This window comes from Python bivittatus, unplaced genomic scaffold (assembly GCF_059951505.1).
Source record: "Python bivittatus isolate LINGU-HERP-01145 unplaced genomic scaffold, Pbiv_v1 ctg000740_np1212, whole genome shotgun sequence".
NCBI lineage: Eukaryota > Metazoa > Chordata > Lepidosauria > Squamata > Pythonidae > Python > Python bivittatus.
In genome coordinates this window covers 1,205,136-1,230,151 of record NW_028277106.1, presented here as the reverse complement: position 1 = coordinate 1,230,151, position 25,016 = coordinate 1,205,136, and the positions used below count along the sequence as shown (strand labels likewise).

The following is a 25,016-nucleotide window of genomic DNA, read 5'->3' as shown; positions in this document are numbered from 1 at the left end:
CTTTTTTTCCTTTCTGCTAATTGCTTTTGTAATCTGAATTTCCTTTAAAATTTCTATTGCCTACAGGGGAACAAGGCTTGAATTACTGGCTACCCTTGGCAGGCAGAACAAGTACTGTGGGTTTTTTTGTTTTTTTATAATCTCAATCTGCAGAAAGAAAAGAGTAATTCTGGAAGCACCAGCACCCCTTGCCTAGAAATAGGGACCCAGGGCAGTCCGGGAACGTCGTGGCTGCAGCACTGAAGGGCCTCCCATAGCCTTTTTCAGAGATGAAGTTGTGAACTGGAGAACAGCTGGGGAAGGGGCTACTTCTGAGAGAACGTGGCAGGGTTCATCCACAGAAATGGGCACCGCTTCCACTTCTCTCTTCCTCCGCGCTTTAGCAGTCAGTTGAGCAAGTGGATCTCTTTACAGGCACGAGCTCAGAGCGCCTGGTGACCTGAGAAGATGGCGCAGAGACCTAGCGGCATGTAGCAGGCTCTCTTCACGTGCCCTTCCCTACTTCGGATGCGATGGCTGCCATTTGTTTTGGGGGACGACATCCCTTATTGATGTTAATGGAAGCGTTTCTTCCAAAGCAAGAGGCAGACTGTGTTTGGGTGTGCTTGCGTAGGGGTGGCGGATTTGGCTCGCAGTGCCAGCGTGTGTGGGGTGCACCGGCCTCATCCCCTGGTGTGAGGCTCCAGTTCGGATACATCTGTGGCTTGCTTGTTGAATGCCATTTAGAGGATTGCTGATGGTGCGGCTTGACCTTGAGCGTTGAATTGTTTGCCTACGCTTGATCTCCTGTTCCACTCCTGGGGAACTTGTTGCAGGTGTGTGACTGAAGAGGAAGGACCTTGTTTGGTGACAAGGAAGAACCTCACCAAGAAATGACTAGCCGAGGGTGAATCACCTTGTTTGCGTAAGCCTTGTAGTCTCCGTCGGCGGGCTTTCTTTCAGAAGCTTAGGAAGCCGCCCAACACTTCCTCTGGGGCCTTTCCATCACCTCGGATACAACAGGGCCGTGGGGTTCGGGTGCTCTCGATGCAAGCAGACAACCAGGAACTCCACATTTCAACCCTGACCGCCCTGTAACAGGACCAGTTTGCCTCCGGTGGTGCTTGCTCGGGGGCCAGGACTCGACCCAAACTTCGTTCGCTGCATTCATCCGGGCCGGGCATGAAAATGGGAAATAACCACGGACAGAACTGAATGGGAAGGCGGGGACTCTGGCTCATGGTGGGGGGCGGGGGGACAACGGCTGTGTTTCCCTCTGGGGCCCACGCGCAGGCCAAGAGGGGCTCAGCCCTGGGTCTTCTCTCCATTAAGTCCTGAGAGCTGGCGGAGAGCTAGAGGCGTTGCGTGCCACTTGGCTGCCTTCGCGTTGATGGGAGTGTTGCATTTCCGCACCGTTCTTGCTGGAGACGCTTGGAATGTGGCCACCTCTCAAGCCTGGGAGCTCTGGCTTCCCAAAGAGCCTTTAGCTGCCGCTGTTGCAGAAACTACAGAAGGTGTTATGGGCAAAGTAAAGGCCCTCCTCTGAGGCGTGACTCACAGCCACATCTTGCTCTTTACGGCCCCATAAAGAGAGGAGACGGCCCTATTTCTCCAGGTCTGAGCTCCTTCGGAGGATCGGCCCGCCCACCCTGCCGCCCGTATGAGGTGTTTTCCAGGCCTCTTTCCCAAATCCTGTACACGTTGCAGACAAGCAACAGCTGGCAGCGGTGCTTGCTGTGGGGGCTGAGGAAGGCCATGGGTAGCCTGGCCCCCTGGGAGAGGTGGCGTGTGGGCCAGCCACGGGCGGGGCCTGATGGCTTGTGCTCCTCCTCCCTGCTAGACTGGGACAAATTTCAGAAGGGTGATTGGAAGGTGGAGAGAAATCGGCTGCCCACAACTTCTCCCTCCCCATCTCAAGCCCCCCACTTTCTTAAGAAGCAAGCTGGCTCCCTGGCCCCCCTTCCCCGTGTCTCCCTGAAGTGCCCCAGGGCAAGAGCTGCCATTCTTCCTGCCCACCTCGCGGCCCGGCCGGTCGCTGCACATGAGGCTGCCCTTCCCAGCTGAGCCTGCTGACGAGGGCTCTTTCCCCACACTGGTGCGCGTCTGTGTGTGCGCTGTCAGGTTTGATGTATGGACCCGCACAGCCAGCTCTTTAATTGGAGGAATTAATGGCATTTGCATGTTTTTGTTTTGGAGTCTACCCCAGAAGATAGTGGCAGAATTTGTGGAAGAGTCACACGTTAGGGATGTCCTCATGAAAGACTCTTCCCTTCCCCGATTTAGGAGGTGAAAAGTTTAAAGTGGAAAACTAAGAAAATCCCATTTACGGGCTGTGTAAATTGTCCTGCACTGTCAGAGTTCCAGAGAACAGCCTCCCACCCTTGGGCTGCTTTGCAACCGCTCTCCGCATGCAGGAAAAATACGGCCGCACGAGGGAGGAGAGCCTGCCGAGTCCCCCCAGCCCAGCCGCGTGTCCACAAGATTGATGGGGCCACGGGATGGCAGGCCTGCGGGCCATCCATCACGTCTGTCCTCCCAACTCTGCTGGTCTTCGCTGAAGGAGCCCGGACCCTGCTCCGGAGGAGGACGGGCTGCGCCAGGAGGCGGCTGCCTGGGGATACGGAGGCTGGCTGCCCTCGCTCCTCCGCCCTCCTGGGGTGAACTCGGCCACCGGGCTCTGGGTCCGGACCCCTTACCCTGAGGGCTGAGGAGCAAACGCCTTGTCTCTTGCAGAGCCCTCCCTCCCGCTAGTGGCCAGAGGATCACGGAGGCTAAATCCCACCTCCCCTCATTCCTGCAGGCTCAGCTCTTTCTGAGCGCCACGGAGGGAGGGGGGCTTGCTCAGATCCCTGGCTGCTTCCAGGCTGCCCCCAGCTTTTCCTGGGCTCTCATCCTTCATTAGCCAGAAAGTGGTTGGTCTTGGTTTGCCAGTTTCCACTTTTCAGCTGGATTTATGAAGAAACTTACAAATTTTGCAAGCTCTGACAAAAAAACCCTGAACTCCCAAATGTCCCCTACCCGACCCACCCATTTCAAGAGCCTCTGGAGGAACTCCCCAGCAAGAAATGGTGGTGGTCTGTTCAGCCCTAGAGAGAGGGGATCCAACATCAGGCCTCTGGGAGCCTTGACCGGGGTGGGCAGTCCGCCCATTTTGCTCTGGTGGCTGCTGTACAACAAAACCAGTCGTTAGAATTGAGGTGGTGCCTGGGGTTGAATGCCGAGAGGGATACCTTTAGCCTTAAGTGTTCTGGTACGACACCAGAGGACCTGGTGCGACAGGTTGTCGACAGGTGACTCGCAAAGGCAGAGGCCGCTTTTGAACCTGGGTCGGAGAGCAGTCCGGCATCTCCACATGCGAATCTTCCATGGTCTTCTCAGTCCCAATCTTTTCTTTCAGCTGCTAGATTTGTTCCTCCAGTGGGACTGGTCGACGTACCTGGCGGACTACGGACAGCCGACCTGCAAGTACCTTCGCGTGAATCCGACGACCGCGCTGGCCTTGCTGGAAAAGTTAGTGTCCTGCCTGAGCTCTTCCCCTGGGGTTTGCCTGACAGCCTCACCTCCTGCTGCTCTTCCCTTCCCGGGCTGCCGGGGGGGAGGGCCAGCTTGCCCCTTGACGGGCCTGCCATGCGCAAGAGAGCTGCTGCTTATGGGATGCTGCGTGTGGCGCGGGTGCGGCTGTCGCTTCAAGAGTCTAATGCGCGTTGGCTGGCCGATGTGAGTAAGACGCTGGGGATGTGTGTGCAGCTGAGCGGGTGGCTGCTGCTAGCAGGAGCTTTTGCGCAATAGGCGATCCCCAGGGCCATGGGCCTCCCCCACGTTCTCCTTGGGTCGCATAGCCTTCCTTTCCACGCCTCCTTGGCCCGAGGTCTTGAGGCCTTTGTGTATCAGGGCCACGCCGAGGAAGGACTTGCCCCAGAGTACCGAGCATCTCCCACGGTGGCTTGTGCCCCCGCCCTATCCCATTGCCAGGATCCTCACCTCAGGAGGCCAGCTTATTCAGATCCCACAGATACTCTTTCAAGGCCATCTGGGTCGCGCTGCTCAGCAGATGGCTTAGACCTTGGGAAATGGTGACGTGGGAAGGAGAAAACATAGGCAGGACTGTATTCGGTCAACCCATAATTACTTCATGGAGTGGTGGGGAAGACCACTCACACAGAAAGCTTCAGAAGGAATGCCCATCTTCTTGGAGGATGAAGGAGGAGAGGATTCTTGGGGTGAGGGCAACGTGGAGGCTCTACCTCTCAGGGCCACCACGTGCAAGTGGAGTAGAGTGGAGGCCTTTGGAGCTCTGCTGGTCCTACCTGTGTGGTTACTGGGGGAAGGTGGAAGCAGCATCTTGGGCCCGACAAGAGCTTGTCTGATAGTTATCCCGCAGGAGCAGAGCTGGGGAAAGAAGGGTTGACCCGGCAAAGGAGGTGTCACTCGCCAGTGCTTGCATGCGTCACCTTGGCTTGGCTGCTGCGCTAGGTGGCCGCTGGGGTTGTTCGGGGACTGGGCACAGGACTGTGAGGCAGAGGACAACAGCCTGCGGCCACAACAGGTCCTCTAGCCAAATGGCTTCACCCTTTCCTGAGCCACGCTCCCCGTTCCCTGCGGTCCTCAGGAGGGCCTGCAAAGGCCTGGCCAGGCTGCTGCCCTTCGGCCCCCGCTGCCCTTCCCCTTGTCCCCTCTCCACGCCGGAGGGCTTGCATGGTCTCTCGGCGGGAGTAGGACGAGTGAGCCAGGAAGTAGGACGCCGGAGCTGTGCGTGCCGCTGCTAAACTTTTCCTCTTGGTTTATCTCTCCTCCCTCCTCCGTCCCTCCCTCCTCCTCGCAGGATCTCACGAGAGTAAGTATGTCTGGCCCCCTGGGGTGGCTTTGCAATGCATCCTTGGACTGTACGTGCAAGTGGGGTGCTCTGGTGCCGAGTCCTCCTCTCCTGGAACTTGATCCACCAATGCTGCTAAGGGCTGCTTCTGGGCCGGCTGTCACTGTTGACAGATGGACTTGCACAAACCTGGGCCAGTTTGGGCTGAGCATTCGGACCGTTTCTTCCTACCTGTCCTGTTATTTGTGGCGTGAAAACCCTCATGGACCCAGCAGGGTGTTGATCTCAGTCAGCCCCACGAACCTTACCGTTGATTTTCGATGCCCCAGCTAGTGGTATTCAGTCCAGAGGCTGAAGGCAATTGCCTTTCCCTACTTTCTGCTCTAAAGATGGGTGTCATGGCCATGAATCAGGGAGCACCACCCTGGGAGAGGCCAGACAGGAGGGCTCCCGGAGACAGCGGCCCGCCCAACCTTGGTGCCTTTCCTGGGCTCTCTGACTGGACCAGGTCGCAAAAGACTGTCTGCCAGTCCCTCGGTTCATCTCAAGCTCTTCTGCCGCTCGCTGGCCAGGCCGGGGCTCCAGAGAAGCTTCCAAAGCTGCTGCTTTCCTTCTGCTGTGCCCTCCGCCTGCCATCCCAGAGGCGAGAAGGAGGCCCAGCCCAGTCTGTGCCGTTCGCTTCTTTATCTCCAGAGCAAACTCCTGGCTTCCCCTGGGGGCTACAGTGGCCTCTGGGCACTGTGGGCCTCCATTCTGCCTTCTGCTGGCGTGGCCTTGAGCCCGCCAATGTCCTGGGCATGGAGTAAGCATGTGGCGTGTGCCCATAGCACGCTGGAAAGGACACTGCCACCCTTGGGCACCATCTACATGTAGGTGTTGCTTCTGCCCTTGCACTGGTGAGCCTGCCACTGAAGCTCTCCAAATCTCCCCCCTTGACTTCCTCCCTGATAGACTTTCCAAGCATCATACGTGTTGGTGATGACCCAGTTGTCATTTGCACAATCAGCCTCTGGGGGAAAAGGGTCTCTCTCAGGCGGTTCCTTGCCTACTGTGGGAAGCAGGGGTGGGGGGGTGTGAATATCTGGCGGGGAGACTCCCAGCCCCCTTGGCCTGGCCTCCCACAAAGGAAGTGTCCATGGCTCAGAGCCTCTGCTGCACCGCCTGGGTGGGGGCTGTTCTGTCTGACGCTTTCCCTGCCTGCCCACAGGATGAAGGACACGAGCCGCAAGAACAACGTCTTCGCGCAGTTCCGGAAGAATGAGCGGGACAAGCAGAAGCTGATCGAGACCGTGGCCAAGCAGCTGCGGACCTTGATCAGCAGCAGCCACCACTCCTGAGGGATGACCAGCTGCACGGTGGCCTTGGGGGGGTGGGGGCTGGCAGGGCGGTGCCTGCGCCCGGCGGTGCAGTGGGAGGGGCAGAGCGGCTCCGGGGACAGGCGTGGCTGCTGGAGGGTCGCAGGATGGAGCCGTGGGGTCTTCAGCAATGGCCCCCTCTGTGGGGGAGCTGGCTCGCTTGGGAAAGACTGCACTTGGATCTGAAAGCTCAGAGCCCCGGAGAGCCTTCCTGGAAGGCTGGGGCCAGGGGACCAGTCAGCACCTGCGGCTTCCAGGCTTCCAGATGCACCTTGATAATGAAGCGTTTATTCCCCTCTGATGTCTGCTGAAGGGGGGGGCATTCACACAGCTGGGTTTTTTTGCTGGGGGGCTTGCTTTGCGTTTCAGAATTGCGAATCCTGCCATCCTCCGTGTGGTCACAGGGCCGGCCTGCCGCCTGGCCTTTGGCTTCTCGGCGGGTTCTTGGGCAGGGATGTCCTGAGGGCCACCTTGCTGCATCGGTGGGCCCGGAGAGGCTTCTCTGGGGAGCTGGGCCAGCCCTGAGCGCTCGGTGGGTTTCTCGGGGGAAGAGCCCCCACCCAGCCCCACCCGCCTCTTGGCCTGTGCGGCTCGTCCTCGCGGCAGCGCCTCCGCGTGCGGCAACGTGGGCCACTGCTGCCCTTTGCTGAAGGGGGCCTGGCCGGGGCGGGGCTCGGCTCTCTGGTCCGCCCCGGGAGCGCTGAAGGGAAGGCTGGGAGCGCTTCAGGACCCCGTTCCCCTCCGAATCCTGGCACTCCAAGGAACCCCAGAGGCGCGGTGGGAGACTCCCTTCGCGTTGCATCTCCGGATGTCCTCCTTGCTTTTACTCAAAATGCAGAATTTTTAAAGGGAAAAATCATTTGCGTCAGTGTTCCCGAGCACCAGGGTGGCCCCTGTGGGGTGCCCCGACCCCCCTGCTTCAGCCCCCGTCTCGACGTCTTTCCTGGAAGGGCGGCCTTCCTCCCTTGGCCCTTCGGCCCCATTTTAAATACAAGCTGCTCTTTTTTTTAATATGTGCTTTCAGCCCTATTTCTCGGTGATACGTTTTTTTAAAAAGTCTATTTCTCAGCGTTTGGGCAGCTCTGGCCCTTTTCTGTAGCCAGTAGGTGTTGGGAGCACGTTCTCTTAGCTCTTTTCAGGGAGATGAAGGGAATTAGAGCTTTTTAAAATGTATTTGATGGAGAACAAAACCTTGTTTTAAAAATCTGAATCTTGAGCTTTTAACGAAGAGGATAGTACAGTTGGAGGGAGGTATTTGTTATTTGGGCTGAGGTTTGCCTCTCCTCTGGGTCAAAAAAGTCAAGATGGTGGCCAGACCATGCAGTTGAAGCCCCATTCTTTTTTTTAAAGGGAATAGCGGCTGCCGTTTTGACTTTTTTGGCCCCCGGGCCACAGATGCTGCTGCCTCCCTTTCTTCTGCCTGCTTTTGTGCCAAGAACTCTGCTTTCCGTGTGGCAAATAATTTACAGCCATAATTGCACTGGGGGGGGGGGGGATATCGACATAGCTGCCCTCCCCAGTTGTACGTGGCCTCTTCTTCTCAGGCAAAAGAGGGGGCAGCCCCTGCAAAGTACTTGCTGATAGGCCACCCAGAGATGCCACAGGTGCTCCGCAGGGCCGCTGGGACGTGTGGCCGGAGAGAGGGGGGTCCATCTGCTGGCCGCCTCAGGTCTCCCCGTTGGCCCCTACGCAGCGCCCTTTTGCTTCGGCGGGGCAGGGGGCAGGGGCTGCCCTGAAGGAAGAGTCCATCGGCCCCTTTGTCCACGCAGCGAGGGCACCAAGGGGAGGCCTTCTTCTCAGAGGCCGCACAAACGTCTTCCGAAATCTGGTGGCCCAGCTAACCAAGTGCAGCACGGCTCATCTCGACCAGCCGGACAGTGCCTTAGGGGAGGGAGCCGTGCCGCCAGCTCGTTTCTTGTTGAAATGCCCGTGGGCCAAGTAGGCGAGGGCGGGGCTGCCAAACGGGCCCTCGCAAACAAGGATCCTCCACCAACTTGCCTTTTTGGCTCGTCTTTGCTGCTGGGCGATTGAAGACGGTCCCAGCACATTGCGCAGATCCCGGGGTTCACATTTTGAGGTGAGTGTTCATATCTCTGCTAAGAAGGGAGGACGGAAGGGCACGCATGAAGCACTCAGCCGCTGTTAAGCTGGATGATTTCCCCATCTCCTGAAGTGTCCTCCTCCCACCACTGCGGAGCTCAGCTTGTTTACTGTTCCCAGTTCCCATCCCCACGCCGCATCCTCAAGGGCTTTCTCTGAGAAACGGGCAGGGCCACCTTGCTGAGAGAAGCTTTCGCCCTGACCCTGGGGGATCAGAGTCACTCCTTCTGTCTCACTCCGGCCACTTGGCTGGCCCCTTGGGAGCACCAGCCTCCCATGGAGCACTTGGGAGGAGACGGAGGGGCCCGTGGGGTTCCTCAGAGTCCGGCTTCATGTCCAGACCACGCAGAGCACCCAGCGCCTCTCATACTGGCACCAAAAGTCTTCCCACCCCTGGTTCACCTGGACCCGCCCAAGGCTTGTTTTCCTTCTGGAGCTCCTCTGTGCAATCCTGGAGGGACGTGGCCACATTTTTTCTTTCCTCGGCATCCAAGCTGCCTTGTGGGCAGCCCGGCCTGATGAGGCAGAGCTTCACCACTGAGGGGTGCTGGGCGCCTGCTTGCCCAGAGCGAGGTCTGTGGAACCCACTGCTGAGTTTCCTCCTGGTCTGTCAGCAGCCGGGCGGCCAGCGGACGGGTCCCCGGCCTCTCCTCTCCCTGCTCTGGCACCTGTGAGAGCGACGGTTGTGAGCTGGTCAGGCTGGTTCTGAGAGGGCCGACTCCAAACAACTCTGCAAATTATGCTGGTGGAAATGGGACTGAGGTGCTCTGTTCCTGGGTAACATCTGGCTTCAAGCAAGGTCATCCTATAGACCTTCAAAAGAATGCGAGTCATTTCCATGGAGAGTTTGTGCACTGAACATGCTCTCATTCAAGTTTTGCATGAAGGAACAGGTTAAAAAACCCTCTCACCGATATGGAAGGCGTGCGCGTCTGTCCCTCTCACTCTGTCATTTTTAGTGGGGAAAATAGTGTGGAGGAGCCTGGCCATCTTAGCGATCTGAGCAGAATCAGGGGTGGGGGGGGGGCATTGATCGGGGCTGGGCCCTGCCACCGTCTGCAGTTTTTAAGGATTTGGAGTAAACTCCCGGCCAGGCCAGCAGCGCACGATCAGATGGGGAAGTGCTGCACCTCCCTCTTCTTAACTAGATACGGTGCCCATCGGGGAGGAGAAGACCACCAGATCTCCTTGGACCACCCCTTGAGGAAGGTTTGTTCTCTGGAAGGGAATCTGTCCTCCTCTTCTCTACAGAGATGTGTGCCAGTGGATCACCAACCCTTTTGTTAAGGGGACTCTGATTGGAGATCAGAGCCAAGATTTTGCTAGTTTGCACTTTGCTGAAATGTGGCCCCTCATCTAAAGGGAAGATGCCTCCACTGTATTACCAACGTCTTCTTGTTTGCGTTCTCAAAACTCCCTTTGGTAGGAAACGTTGGTTTCCAAACGCAAGGCCGCTTGTTCCGGCCTCGTTTTTTAACGTGATGACAACGGGCAGGGGCGAGCGAGGCTGCCGGTCCGTTTTGTGGCGGAGGCGTGGTGCCCCAGCGTGAGAGAAGGGGGGCCTGGCAGCCCCCCAGGAGTTGGCAAACGCTTTGCCTTCTTGCACAGGCAGCATTCATGGCATTTTGCCACCGTTGCACCCATCTTTCCATCTTACTTCTCCCTTCTGAGGGGTAGTTTTCTCAGCTCCACATTTCTGGACGCCCTGTGGTCAAATTTCGGCCCCTTTGCTGAAGTCATCTTCTGAATGGTGGCCACAAACCGGGAGTGCATTAAAAAATGGTTCTTGTCCCCGTGGCTCAGCCACAACGACATACGACATACAAGCTTCTCAGCGGGTCCTTTTTTAATGAATTGCTTATACACACACATGCACACACGTATGTCTGTGTATACCTAAGTATACATGTATGCTTTTCTGGGTAGCTATTTTGGATGGAGTATTTCTAAAACTAATGTGGAGAATAGAGCTTTTTTGCACAAAGGGAAAACATGGAGTTCACATAAGGCATCTCTCTCGGGCAGGCAATACAGCTATTGGATTCAGAAGATAAAATGGGACTGCGTGGGTTTACCGATTAAACTGCATTAGATAATAGCATGTGGATTTGAACTGTACATATATTCTCCTGTTGTAACTTTTATTAAAGCTGTATGAATGTACCCGTTGGGATTGCTTATCCGTTGATACTTGCATTCTCTAGAAAGCAGCAAATCCCTCAAAATATTTTTTGAGAATTGGGGGCAACCCACGGGGGTTACTAAACATTATCCACCAGCAGTGCAGAGATAGGAAAGAATCCGAGGAGCCCCCCCAGTGGCCAACTCCAGATCTCCCTCGCCTAGCTGCCCTTAAGATTTAGTCCACCCTGAAAGCATCGATCACGAGGGTTTTGCATCACGTTCCTAAGGGTTTCGCAAAAAGGGGTAGCTGCCTTTTGGGTTTTTTTGCTGTCGTGGAAGCAACCTGCAAGGCTGGGAGAGCCGAGCTGAGCCCCCCTTCACCTTGAGGCCGAACGCTTGGCCCGGGACGGCTTTCCACCTCGTGCTTGCTACTCAGACACTCGTGTTCTGCTTTCAGGGTCCGGTTGACAGAAGTCGCCAAACAGCACATGGACACCCCAGTATAAAATTCCCATAACGATCACCAAATTATAGTTTGTTCCTCAATTGGCACAAAGTAGCAGCGGCGTCTAGCGTGACGCTTGAGTTTGAGTTGACGAATTATGCTTTAGGTTTATACGCCGCCTGTTCTCCGTGTGCTCAGTTAGGCATCCCAGAGCTGGCTGGGCGGGGGAGGACAGAGCCTCCCAAACGAAAAGCCCCACTGCTTTGCCGAGACGGAGCGCCTCGGAGGGGAATCCTGAGGGGACCCTGGGCAGCTCGGTGACGGAAGACCTGCTCCCTGGGCAGGAGCTGACCGGTTGCCTCCGCACCTCCCCGCGAGTGAGCCAGGGCCGGGGTCTGCTCTCCTCCCTCTGCCTCCACCTGGCCTTTGCTCGTAACCTGGCAAGCAGCTTCCCTGAGGGCGGTGAGCAGTTGTGGATTCCCAGGAGGATCCCCATTATTTAAAAAGTAATTAAAAAATCAAGGCTCCTGGATCTCGGCTGGAAACATCAGGACAACCGCCAGCTGGCAGCAACCAGTTAGCCCACCCGGGATGGTCCTCTATTACCTTCATACGGACGGCTTCTATTTGGTCCACCTGCCACAGATGGTGGACCTGATCTTCGTGAAATGGGAACAGCTCCCACCTTAATAGTCTCCTTAATAATCCTCTTCCGGGCTGTTTTGAAGCCCGTTGCTTCAGCAGCCGTCTGGAGCAGTTCAGAAGCTTCTAAGAAAACGCCAAAGGAAAGGTTTGCCTGTGAATAAATACTGGATTTGGGATGGGATTGGTCCCCCTTGGGAAGGGCCAGATGTGCAGGGAGGGGTCTTACTCCTGGACTTGGCATCCTGAACGTGTAGGTGAAACGATTTATCAAGTGGGCTTATCGCTCAATGGAAAGTAGATTCAGTGGGGCTGCCAAAGCGCTGTCGGATCAAGTGGTCGCGGCTGACCTTAGGAAGGTGAGGATGCGCCTGGAGAACCCAAAGCCTGGGCCGCGCCAACTGGGCAGGCAGCCGTGCACTCCCCATCTTGACCCAGACGCTTCTGAACCACCGTTAAGCCCATTGGAAACGACAGCACGGCTGCCATGATAATGCTGGGAGGCACGTAAGTGTGTGGTGCTGGGCTGATGGAGGGCGGAGGCTCACAGCCTCTGAGGAGGCCCAGTGCTGGGAACAGGGTCTTCGCCTTGAGGGTTCTGTGCCCGGCTGCCTGAGCACGCCCCTCCAGGGCCCGAGGGTGAAAGTCTCGGGCCTGCCTTCTGCTCTCGGCTGGGCCTCTCGCTGCCGGCCTCGCGGACTCCTGGGCGATTTCTCAACCATGTCTTTGCTGCGTCCCCCGAGGGCTTCTTGCTTGGTTGGCAAGACTTTTCTGCCCTTTCTGCACTCAGCACAGGAGACTTCTTCACCGGCCAGGGGCGTGCCGTTCTTTGTGTTGGCCCAGTTCAGCAGTTTGCCGTATCTGTGGCCGAATGGAGGCTGGGGGAGCGTCTATGCTGCTCTGGGATTGTAACTCCAGCCATTAGCTTCTTCCCAACAGCTGGAGTAGCCCACGGTGGCGCGTACCTGACCATGCCCAGGTCCCAGGGGGCCTTGGCCATTCAGAACGGGGGGTTCTGGGCTAAGGGAGCACGCTGCCTGCCTGAACGGAAGGTGTTTCCTTGTATTCCTGCTACAGATCAGAGGCGAGGTGTGTTTGTGGCTGGCGGACTCCTCCAAAGCGTCTGGGCTGGGCTCAGGGGACCCTGGACTGGCAGCTCCAGAGCTCTTTTCCTGGCAAACCCCGTCTCGTTCCTCCGCCCGCCTGCCCTGCTGCCTTCTGGGGCAGCCGCCGCGTCCTGGAGCCCTCCCGGTCTTTTCCACCAGTCTAGACAGGCTCTCTCCTGGCAGCACCTCTCCGCCTTCTCCCTTCCCAGCAGCGCGCGTATTAGGCCACCTAACCGAATGAAGGCCCGGGAGGGCCATCCATCAGAAGGATGGGTCCATCCATTTTCCTGCTGGCTGGAATGCAATTAGGGGGAGCCGGCCGTAAATCACCTCTGCTCTCTATCCCCTCGCAGGATGGCTGCTGTGCCAGGGGACCTGGGCTGGCAAGTGGCAGGGGCCGCCCGGTGGGCTAGGATCGCGTTGCCTTACCAAATGTGAAGCGGAACCACGAATGACAAATTGTCGACGTTCCGTCCCCTCCTATGAGCCCATCCGTCTCCGTGCTGACAGGACAACTTATTGGAAAAGGGACCGTGCAGGGCTATCGCTCAACGTCGCTGTGACAAAGAGGAGTGTTAACGGCCCCTGGGTGGGCCCCGCCAGGATCATCTGTTTCCATTAGGAGAGGTGTGCGCTAGTGTGCTTGCAACTCACTGTGTTTGGGCACACGCCATTTTCCTACCCTGGGCACCCTGTAAGCTTGGCCTGTGCTTGAGCAAAAAAGCACTGCCGAATGCCCTTCTCATCAGCTGCAGGCGTCTGAGGACGTGGTGCCCGGGAACTGGTGGGGCGGCCCCTGGCATCCGCGGGCGTTCAGTTCTGGCTGCTGGTTACGGCAGCGGAGTCCGAAGAAGGTCCTCAGATGGTCGGCTGGGACTTGTGCCCGGGGTTGGCGCTGGAGCTGCTGCTGAGCTCTGCTCCCCTCTGCGGTGGTGGAATAGGAGAAGGCGGGCAGAAAGAGTTACTCTTGGCACTTTCTGGACTCTTGTGAGCCTCCCAATTTAAAACAGAAGGAAATATTCTTTTGCTCCTGCAGTGAATCTTATTGTCCTGTTGCAAGAAGTCTGATTGCGCTCAGTCAAGCCCTGATTCTCACATTTTGATTCAACTGATAAGCTTCTTAAGAATAAAATCCACCGGCTTGTATAAACTTTCAAGCTCTAAATTCTTTCCCTTCTTTGAAACCATCATCAATATCTTTATAGAACAGTTGGGTATCTCTGGTCTTTTTATATTTTAGGTGTCTGCATGATTCTAAAGCATCATTTTCGATGTGCAGATTCCAGGGCAAAACTGAAGTGCAAGGCTGTTACCAATGTTTGAAAATAAAATTAATTTTTGAACTGAACAGGCTTCCTCGCAGTGGCTAGTTCCGCCAGGCGGCACTGACCCCGCGGGGGCTTCTTGGCCGGAGAGGGAAGGCTGCAAAGTCTGGAGCTGTGGCGAATGAGGGATGGCGATGCTGCTGTGTGCAATTATGTACAAGGCAGAAGAACTGGACGGGGGAACGTCTTCCTCTCCTAAAACTCTAAGACTTAGCGAGGTCATCTAATGAACCTGAGAAATGGGACAATCTGGATTGATAAAGGAAATGTGTCTTATGAAATGTACAGCCATCAGCTGAGTTGGCTTTTAGAAGCCAATTTAAACAAGATGGATTCGAGGAAGAGCAGGCTAGCCACCAATCTCGGAGGATCCGTTCTGAGCAGTGCCCAGCTACCTTCCTGGTAGCTGATCCAACCCTCAGCAGCAGCACCAGGAGGAGGAAAAAGGTGGCCGTTCAGTCCTGCAGCGGCGGTGGCGGCTGCTGCTGCTTTTCAACAGGGGTGGAGGGGCGCACCCACTGAGCTCTTCCAAATATCTGGAGGGGAGACCAAAGTGCCTTTCAAGAGACTGTTCTCCGTGACAGCCACCCATCCCGGTCCCCTCCTTCTGCCAAGGCCTCTGGATGGCCGGAGGAAAATCTGGCAGGGACCTTCCTCTCCTTGTAAAAAACAAGGAGATCTGTGGAGGGGGAGGCGGCGGCCAACTGGCCCCATCTGTCTTCATTAGGGGCTCCAGCGGCTTCTGTGCGTCTCCCGTATCAACATTTGGCTGAGGCTCAGGGAGGAGGGCAGCGGCTTCTGGTGGCCCACGGCAGGGCTGAGCCCTGTGGCCCAGTGCTGCTCCTGCCGCAAAGGCTCCCGGTGGCTACTTTGCTGGTCCTGCCAAGAATCGCGGCCGAGGCTAAGAGGCCCCAAGGCTGGCTTCCCTTTCCAGATGTGTTGGACTGCAACTCCCATTATCCTCAGACAGGATGGCCACAGGTTCCCATCTGCTGTGACAGAAACCTACAACGTTGCTTTCCCTCTGTGGCAGAATCAGCCCAATAAAATAAAAATGACAGGTATGAATTTTTTAAAAAGTGTTTTTCTTGCTTTCCCCCTTCTTAAAATAAACATACAAGGAAGCTTATCAAATTCTTAAAAACAGAATACTATTGCATAGGCAAAATTGGCATTTAAAATGACAACCACAGGTTCATTCCGGCAGCGAGCCACCCAGGTAGAGATGCCGGGCTGGGGCAGACCTGCCCGCTTTGCACAATTCCCTTTTGGGTTAAACAGCGCTTTGCAGAGGGTAGAAAAGGGTAAGAAATGCTAAACCAAAGAAGGAAAGCATAGTTGAAGCTGATTTATCCCAACCCCATTCTCTCTACCTCTCATGCCTTTCTGCCCTTGCAGACTATCTTTGCTTCCCCCAACCCTACAGGTGCTTCACAGGTTGCCTGTTGTTCTCTAAACAAAACTCGCCTCTCATCAGCCCCAACCCACACAACTTCCTCGATCTTCCCCTTCTTGACCTGGCCGCTCTTCTGTCATACAGATTTGTTCTGATTCTGTCCTCATTCCTTCTCTCCACTGGCCAACCATCTTGGCATACTTATTTCGCACCAGTGACTCATTTTTTAATCCAGTCCACATTCATTCACTCTTGAGCCTCTCTCTTCTGATTTTAGCACACACATTTCTAAGTATCCCGTTCCGCTGCCTTTGGCCTCTCCATTTCTCCTGACATACCCAACTCTCAGTTCCAGATAACACAGTGAGCACAAACACGGTTGCACAGACAGCCACTTTTGCTTCTTTCGATAAATACACAACCCTCACCACAGGCCACGTATCATCTTTGTCTCAGCATTTGCACATCTTAAACTTTCTCCACCCATTTCCCCATCTTTAGGAAATTTATTTAAACAATGTATATGGCCACCCAACTCACTCATGGTGACTCCAGGCGGCTTACAAAAATAAAAATCCCAATACAGAACCCACTCCACACACCCCCAATGTTCTTCCAACATACACAAATGCATCTATTCTCATTTTTTGCCATAGATGTATAAGATGCAATCACTCTATTTTTCCTGTCAAATACCACTCTCAGGTTTTGATGCAGTTGCACGGTGACACCATAAGCAAATCATATCCGTATTTTAACAGTTCTTCAGTTACAGTTATAGCCATGAAGGCCCTGGAAGAGATATTCAAATATTCATTACCTACAAAGATCAGAACTGTGCAAACCATAGTATTCCCTGTGACACTCTATGGAAGTGAAAGTTGGACTTTGAAGAAGCAAGATGGGAAGAGTATTGACACCTTTGAACTTTGGTGTTGGAGAAGACTCCTGAGAATACCGTGGACAGCCAAGGAAACAAACTGACAGATCATCAAACAAATCAACCCAGAGCTCAAGGTGCAAATGACCAGGCTCAAATTATCCTACTTTGGACACATTATGCAAAGACTTAGCTCTCTGGAGAAGGCTCTGATGCTGGGAAAGGTGAAAGAAAAGAGAAGAAGAAGATGACCAGCAGCAAGGTGGATGGACTCAGTTACAGTGGCGATGGGACACCATTGGAAGATCTGAAGGACCAGGTTAAGGACAGATCGTCATGGAGAAAATCTATCTACGTGGTTGCTAGGAGTCAAAAATGACTTGATGGCACATAATCAGATCAGTTACACTATCTAAGCCTGTAGTCTTATCATTTTCAACACTCTCAAAGCATTTATTTCTTCCTTTTCATCTACATGTTCTTGTGAACTAGTATTTATAGCATTCCATTCTTCAACATTCTTCAGTATCATTCTGACACAGATCTCTAAAATATTCATTCCAGCACTCCTTCACTTCACTTTCATGCCAGATAATTTCACCTCTTTTATTTTTAGTTCCATTCACTCTTTGAAAGCTCCTTGTTTAGCCCTTTTCACCCACTTACATAATAATGGTTTGTTTCCATCAAAATCATTCTGCATTTTCTCTGCCTCATGAAATTTAAATTGTTCCTTGCTCTCTTTGATTACATTATTTGAAATATCTTTTTCTCAGGGTGCACATTTATCTCACCCTCACTTTTAGAATAATTTGGTATATGCATTTTTAATTCATCCACAGCCTCTTCCACTTCATCATTCTAACCAAGCATCCATTTCCATACTTCTCATGAGTGTTAACTCCAAACACTTCTATTTCACTCTCTAGTGTGATTCCTTTCATTTTTTTCTAAGCAACTTTCACATCTTCTCTCTTAGATGCATTTTCCATTAATTCAGCTGGGTGGTGAATCTGTTTTCTAATACAAGGTTTGATTTTTTTAAAAAAAATATTTATTTATGTGTCACATTCATATAGCCGCCCATCTCACATAAAGTGGGCAGCATACAACAAGTAAAATAACAAATGGATAAAAACAATAATTATAAAAAGATTAAAAGTTATTAAAAGGAAAACATTATCAAAAAATTAAATTTTTTAAACATTTTAAAATATACAAACCCCATGCAGAGAGCAGAATATCAATTACAGTGGACCCATCTAAGGATGTCTCTGGTTCCCAAAGACCCCCAGGTCTGATGACATAATCAGGTCTTGAGAGACTTCCTAAATGACAGCAGGGAGGGGAGGGGCGAGCTTCACTTCAGGGGGAGAACGTTCCACAAGGAGGGAGCCAGGGCAGAGAAGGCCCACCACCTGGGACCCATCAAATGCAAGTCCCAGGCTGATGGCATGCATAACATGCCTTCCCTGCCACATCCAATGGGACGGGCTGATATGACTGGGGAGAGGTGGTCTTTGGATAACCTGGCCCTATGCCATGAAGGGCTTTAGAGGTCAAAAACAGCACCTTGAATTGGACCCAGAAGCAAACTGGCAATCAATGCAGCTCACGGAGCAAAGGTGTAACATGTGCTCTTCTGGGAGCACACACAACTGCCTACCCCACTGCATTCTGCACCAGCTGAAGCTTCCAGTTACTCTTCAAGGGCAGCTCCATGTAGAGCCCGTTACAGTAGTCCAATAGAATTTTATCTATTTCGACTCTTCTTTCTTTAATTTTTCCACTTTTCTTCCATATCCATTTTTTCCTCAACTTCCACTATTGACCTGATTGCTTTTCTAATAGTAATTTTATTAAAGATTATAATTGCAACAATAAAAACTAATACAAACTAAAAAAAGATAGAATAAAAAGCCTCTTTGTAAATCCAATATAGGAAAATTATCCAGATCACTCTCTTGGTTTATTGTTTGTATATCCCTTTTAATTATTAAGACATCATTTTTTGTATGTCCAGTGTTGTCCATCTTTTTCCATGTCATTCTTTTAGCGTGACATTTGTAAATCCACTTTCAACTCAGTCTCAATCTTGTAAGGTAAAACCTGTTCCTCTTCCCTAACAACTTTTAGACACAGTCTCTCCATAGAGGCAGATGTCTCTGCTGACACTATTAAAATTAAATTCTGAGTCCATTTTTCAAAAATATCCTTCAATATGTCCAATGTTAGAATGTTTTGCTTCATTCTGTAATTGTAAGTCGACTTTATGAGTTCTTTTCTTTTAATTGCAATCTTTAGTTCCCTCTAGTGCCCAGTTTTTAAAATCTTATTATGTTTTTTTAAAAAATTCAAAACAAAAGCATTTTTCCACGGGAAGGGTTCTTTATGACTAATTCCAAAAACTTATTTCAAATTTATCTGGTCCATTTGCAACTTTCTAAAATTAAAGTTTTAATCACCCATTTGCTGTTTATTCAAAAAAATAATATTTTTTTTTTTAACTTGTAGTTAAAAGTTTCTTTCGCTAAGGATTGAAGGAAATTCACCCAGCATTTTCAGACTTGTTGATCCAAAGGTTCCTAACAGCTGAAAAGCAGTTAACAAGCAATTTCCAAAAGCAATTAGAAAAGGGAGTATGCGAACCCAGTGTCCTTAAAGGCATCTACCGTGGTTTGAGCAAGATGGTTATTCCCTCAGGGCTCAAAACCTGCCGGAGACCGCTGTCTCGCAGGGAGCAGCTTCTCGAGCACTTGTGGGTGATCTCAAGTCCTCTCCTTGTCCGGAGAGGTTTCGAAGAGCCAGTCTACTTGCCGGCTCTTCATTCTGCTGTGGTCGTTGGCTCCGCTTTTTGGAGCCATCTTCAGTCTGCCATTTCTTCCTCCGGAAGTCACTTTAAACTGATTCCCAAACAGTCTGTCCAACATTCAGAACTTGTCATTGCTCTTGGATCTTTTACCAGTTCTGAGTCTTTCAACATAAATCCGTCATTTTTTAGATTTACATTTGTTCCTTTGACATGTGCGTGATTGAATACATATGCTGAATATATATAAATATAAAATGGTATGTGGGAAAGACCTCAGGAGACAGGGCAAGGAGACGCATCCAAGGGAACAGTCAGATAAAAGGCAGCTGAGCCCCCAGCAGGACCGTGGGTGGGGCAAGAGGCCCAGAAGAGACCCTCCCTAGTCTTTGGGCTGTAAAGGGAGCGGGGGTGGGGGAAAAATGTCCTTTCAGACCTGCAAGATTCTGTTAACGTAGCCGTACAATAAAGTAGAATTAGCTCATCTGGCTGTGCTTCCTGTCTGGTCTACCTCGCAAGGCTGACAATATGCTTAACGTTCAAAACAAACAGACCTCGTTCCAAGCGGTCAGCCACCACTCTGGAATGGCCCCGTCACTCCTTCTGTACCCTGTCGTTGGGCTTCCATTTCTCCATGGGTGCCACCCATCAGAATGGCTTTTTCCCTCTGCATCGTATTCCTTCAGGATGTGGCCTCCACCCGCCTGGAGGTCCAGGACTCAGGATGCAGATGGGCCCAGGCACCAAGCCGGGGGTCTGTTGCGAGAGCTTTTCTGCCCTGCTCAACCAGGGCACAAACGCGCCTCTCCAGGTGTGAGACAGGCTGGAATCCTCCTTCACTGGACCGGCATGAAAGTACCTTCAAAGGGCAGCCTGAAGGTGGGTACAGTCTGGGAGGCTTTGCCCCAGTGCCCTTGGAGGAAAGCTGGGACAGGCAGGAATTAGGACCAGAAGCCAGAGAGGTGGGAAGGAAAGGATTGGCGGGGGGGTGGGGGGGGCTCTCGTGCTGATGGAGATACCTCCCCACCTGCAGATGGGTGGAGAGCACGCAAGGCCCGCAGAGACGAGGAGGACTTGCTAAAAGGGCACAGGCTAACTTGCACTCGTGCCCAGGCTTTCGGCAGTCGTTGCCTGGAGAGACTTTACATCTGAAGGAAGGCAAAGCCCGCCCAGCCCACCCCCACCCCATTGGTGCCACCTTGGTCCCAGTTCACCCACTCAGTGGTGGTTTGTTTCAGAATTAAAATGGCACGGAGGGTCTCCTAGGGAGGAACCATACAGGGAGCCAAGAGGCAAGACCAAAGAAACCGGGAGGGGAGGCTGAAGAGGGGCTGGGCCTGCAGAGGAGACAGAGGAGCAGGGAGAGAAGAGGGGGAAGGGGCCAAAGGGGACGAGGAAAAGCAGCTGCCGAGGGAAGATGGGGCCACTGTGCCCACTGGGCCGCTCAGCCGGCCACAGCACACAAGCCCCCTGCCCACTCCAAAGGGAATGCGGATGCCCACCAAAAATAATACTTCTGGCACAAAACACCACCAAGAGCCCCCAAGTTACCTTCATTTCAGATTTGGAGCTGAATTTAAATGCATCACCTTAAATTAGTTTTATCCAGCAACAAACCGGTGGCCACTCACAGGACTCCAGGAGCCTGGTTTCTTTTCTTACCATGGTTTAAAGGGCGGGTTTCTAGCTCTCAAGGGGCAGCAGAAATGTAGTACTCAAAGATGCCCCTAAGCTCCTTCCATCGTTGCACAGGCAGCAGGGACCGGTGAAGGAGGCAATGCCCAGATGCCATCTAAAATAAATAAAACAAACATCCCTGGGCTGAGAACTGGTGGAGGAGGGGGGTCTCAAAGCGGCCATTACAAAGACTCACAAGCTGGGGCTTGCCTTTGCGTCTCCTTCTGGGGACCTCCCCCAGTTCCAGGGGCTGAAGGGAAGGTGAGCCATCTGTGGCCCCAGAGCCACCCTCTGTGGTCCCCACGCCTTCCTGCTGTGGCCCTTGGAGCCCCCTCCAGTTGTGATGGCTGCAAACAGCTGTCTGGAGATGGATGGAAACGGCCCGGCCAACCCCGATCTGGGCAGGCCAGGCAAAAGGCCCCCGGGGCCACCCAGCCAGGGGATGCCCCCCCCCCTGGCCTTTAGCCTCGCCCCTTTGGCCATCCAGGGCGGCTGCTCTGGTTCAGAGCGGCTCTCCTCTCGGGCTGGCCTTCCTGTAGCTGGGGGGGTCTGCTTTCTGCTGGCTGCCTGGAAGGGCTGGGGCACGCGATGCCCGGGGGGGGGGCTTTGATGAAAGGTGCGACTGGGGACAGTGTTATCCTGCAGGGAGGAGCGGCCTTTTCTCCCTCCCCAAAATCTGTGCTCTGAAGCAGCGCCCTGCAGAAATCACCCCTTCCCCCCTTCCTGACCCCTCCAATCCTGGTCCCCTCAGTGCTCAGGATCCCCCCCCCCCCCGTTGCTATTCAGAATGGAAAAAGGGCATAGGCGCGATCATTCTTGCAGGCCGATCTCCTTGGGAGGAATCTTGTGTGGAGGAAGCTGGGTGGACGCCTGGCCTGGAGTCCATTTCTGGCCACTGAGCGTGACTCTCTTTGCCTTTAACAGCATTTTTCTCCTGCTCATTTTGGAGCCTCACCCCTAAAATACAAGGTATACAAGAAAAAAGGGATGCGGCGGGAAGAGGAACACATGCACTGGGCCTGAAAACAGCAATGCATGGGGAAAAACGGGAAAGAAATGGAGTGGATGAGAGGTTTACAGAGAAACGAGTTACTTGGTGTGCCTGAGGAAATATCAGTTCCCCGTCCTGCTCAGGGGCAAGCAGTTCTGCCCTTCTGGTTGTGTTTAGGAGGAGAATGCTTGTAAGGGAGGATGCATTTAATCAAGCGCCATAAATGGGCCCCCAAAGCAGGAGGTGAAAAGGCTTTTTCAACCAAGGCATCCACGTGGGCGTTCAGCCTGGCAGAACCCCCCGCCCCACCCCCTGTAGCCGGGTCCATGAAGAGAGCGGATCATTGCAAGCACAGCCCAGTCGCTGCTCCTTCTAGCGGTGACAGACCTGCCCGCGCAAGAGGGCAAAAGAGGCTTGTTCGGGGCAAGCGGCAAGATGCCCTTTCGCAGTGCCCTTCGGGCTCTCCTTCCCCCAACCTCTGCAAGCACTTTAGGAGAGACGTCTGTCTTGACCTACCTTGAAGGCTCACAGTAACCAAAGGACTGTCTTGAGGAACCACTGAGTGCCGTTAAGTGCAAACTCTTAGTGACGACAAGGCGATTCACGTTATCTCCCATACAGAAAAGCTCCAAGTGGAAGCTGAAAAAAAGGACACAACTTTTTTATCACACCCTGCATTTAGAAATAGTTGGATGGCTGTGGCGAGGTGGTTACCCAGAGGTTATGTCCTCCCTCAAACCAATTTAAAGGGTAACTGTTTTGTGAGCCAAATTAGGTTTTACGTCACTCCAGTTCTGCCTTTTCAGTAAATGTCTCTTGCATAAATTCCGGCAGCTTATAAACTACGGGCTTCAAAAGATCTAAACATTCAATTAAAATTATTTTTAAATTTTATTTATTTATTATTAAATTTGTATGCTGTCCATCTCCCCCCAACGGGCGACTCTGGGCGGCTATTTTAAAAACAAATACTTTAAAATGGCATTTGCGGAGGAATGTTAGTTGCAGTTCACCCTACTTTGATTGTTTTGAGGCTTTATATTGTCTTTAATAGCCTTTTATATTGCTGGTATTTCTAGCAGGAAAGAATTGTTTGAGATAGCAGGGAAATGGAACTCAGCCAGAAAACATATTATGGAACTATTTCTATTTCAAATATTATTTTAAAAAACATTATTTACAATGTTTTTATTTTACTTTTCTATACAAAGAGGTCTAAAGGCTAATTTTAGAGAAGTAAAAATGAAGTGGGCTGCATGGCAGCATGGCAGCAACAGTTTTGATTCATTTTTAATGTTATGACACTTGAGAGCTTTTCACCTTCATATATTTCACACATTTCAGTACAGTAGGAAGCCTTGGATGTCACAATACCAACATCATAAAATGTCTCCAGAAATGCTTCTCATCGTCTTTTCATTTACTCATTATTCCAGCCATCACTCGGAATGTTAATTGTTTCTTCAAACACATTGGTGATCATGTTCCCCCATGAATGGATTTACCATTCATAAAGAAATGTCCATGAACGGTAAGGATTCTGCGCACCCGGCACGGGGCAGAATCTCACGTCTTGCCCTTTGCCGATCTGACTCTCAGTCACCAAGAGGTTCCTTCCTCTCCGGAGCGCGATTAACTGTAAAAATGGGAGCGTGAGTGGATGTGGATGAGATGCGGTTTCATAAATGCTTGATTAAGGTAAAGGAAACGTGAACAGAGAATGGATCACACGCTTTTAATTCAAAAGATTCCAAAAGAAAACAGAGGTGTGTGTTGTGCTATTTGCAGAAGGTCCCCCCACTTTCATGAATCCTCTGGCCAAGGTGTCAACAATTTTTCCGTGAAGGCCTTCTTTCTCACGCCTCCTCTTTTTCTCCCTGGACCCCACAGTGCCCAGCGATTCCTCTTGTCCTCCTCCTTTGGTTCAAGAGAGCCCCACTGAGCTCTGAAAAGCTGGAATCGAGCAGTCTGTGCGGGCAGCCGCCGTGCCTCCAACTGGAGGTCGACGTCCTGGATGGGCTGTGCGGGAGCTCTCCCCGAAGGGACACACGTTGGCTTCTGGCGGAAGAATGGCAGAAGAAGGAGGGAGGGAGGGAGGAAGAAGGAAGGAAGGAAGGAAGGAAGGAAGGAAGGAAGGAAGGAGGAGGAGGTGGTGATGTTAGGAAATGCAGGGGGAATATCTAAACATGGATGGAGACTACAAGAAAAATGCAGCTGTTTTCAGCTGGGGATGATGGAATGATGGCTTTGGTGATCCTTTTCTTTGCCAACTAATATTTTATTGATCTGACAGCATCGATCCGCAACTGTTCGTTCAGCTGAGCACAATCGGCTGCAACCGAGCGATTCAGCAACATTTTTATCAAGATGGCATCAGCTGATTTGCACGCTCAGAAGAATGTGGGTGCTTCCTCGCAAGCGCAGCACGCTTCCCCCCTCTTTCCTGCGGGTTCCCACATCGAAGTGCCCGTCTGGGGCAGGAGGGCTTGCCTCGTGATCTCGCAGGCGATGGGCCAAAGTGCTTTTCCTCGCGATTTGGTCCACGCATTCAGGGAAGTAACAAGCCGACCTCTCCAGGACGATCTGTCCTGTCTTGCCGGGGGAGCATCTCCGCCGTGGCGCCAGGCCCTCCTCGCCTTGCTCCCGAGAGCCACGGAGGAACACCGGGGCTCTTCAGGGAGCCCAGCTGAAGCTGCTCCAATCGCACAGAGCCACCAAATGTTTACAAAAGAATTATGGTAACAAATCTGGGTATTTTTTTTAAAGGAGCATTAGTAAGCCTACATTATCCTAGAATATGTGTGCAATGAGGCTACGCTTCCCCAACTCACTCCCTGTTCTTGTCTCAGGTTACGTTGCCGTTTGAAATGCGCAGGGAAATCCAGCCGAGTTATTTTCCCTCATTAGCTCTGTAAGATGTTTCTCGTTATGGCTTTTTAATTTTATCAAAGGCTGCCTCTTGTGTAGAATAATGGAGGCTGTATTCTTGCAGTGAGGCAAAAATCCTAAGAAAGGGGAAAAAGAGGGAAATTAAAATTCCAATCTGGGCCGGGGGGGGGGCGGGGGGCAGATTCCAACCTGTGTGGGAGTTGTGCTCTTTGAGACATCAAAAGAAGTGGCTTGATATTAATGGGCAAAACCAGCCTCCTCTAAAATCGATCAGCACCATTTTCCTAGAAGGGGAGATTTTTTTTATCAAGGTTGCACTTCTACAAATGTTTTAATAAGCCTGAAAAAGACAGTGCTTAAGCAATGTCATGTCTGAAATTCAGATTAAACTGTACACCAATCTGAAAGTATTTTCCAGTAAAAATATTCTAATTTAAGTGTACATGAATAGTAACTATTTATATTAACCGGGCAAATGCAAACAG

General features: G+C 52.4%; 1 protein-coding gene across 5 annotated transcripts in view; it reads left to right on the top strand.

Annotated features, from left to right (window-relative positions):
• Window positions 1–14,968, top strand: part of EXOC6B (exocyst complex component 6B) — a 245,396-nt gene extending 230,428 nt beyond the window's left edge. For 2 of the 5 annotated variants that reach the window (XM_088128714.1, XM_088128713.1), the window contains one exon: window positions 3,377–6,000. In XM_088128714.1, coding sequence (XP_087984840.1) covers window positions 3,377–3,700 — 324 coding nt within the window. In that variant the 3' untranslated portion in view covers window positions 3,701–6,000. Of the gene's footprint in view, window positions 1–3,376 lie in introns of all 5 variants that reach the window. The other 3 variants (XR_015793513.1, XM_088128712.1, XM_088128711.1) reach the window with 3 other exon arrangements.
• The last annotated feature ends 10,048 nt before the right edge of the window (window positions 14,969–25,016 follow it).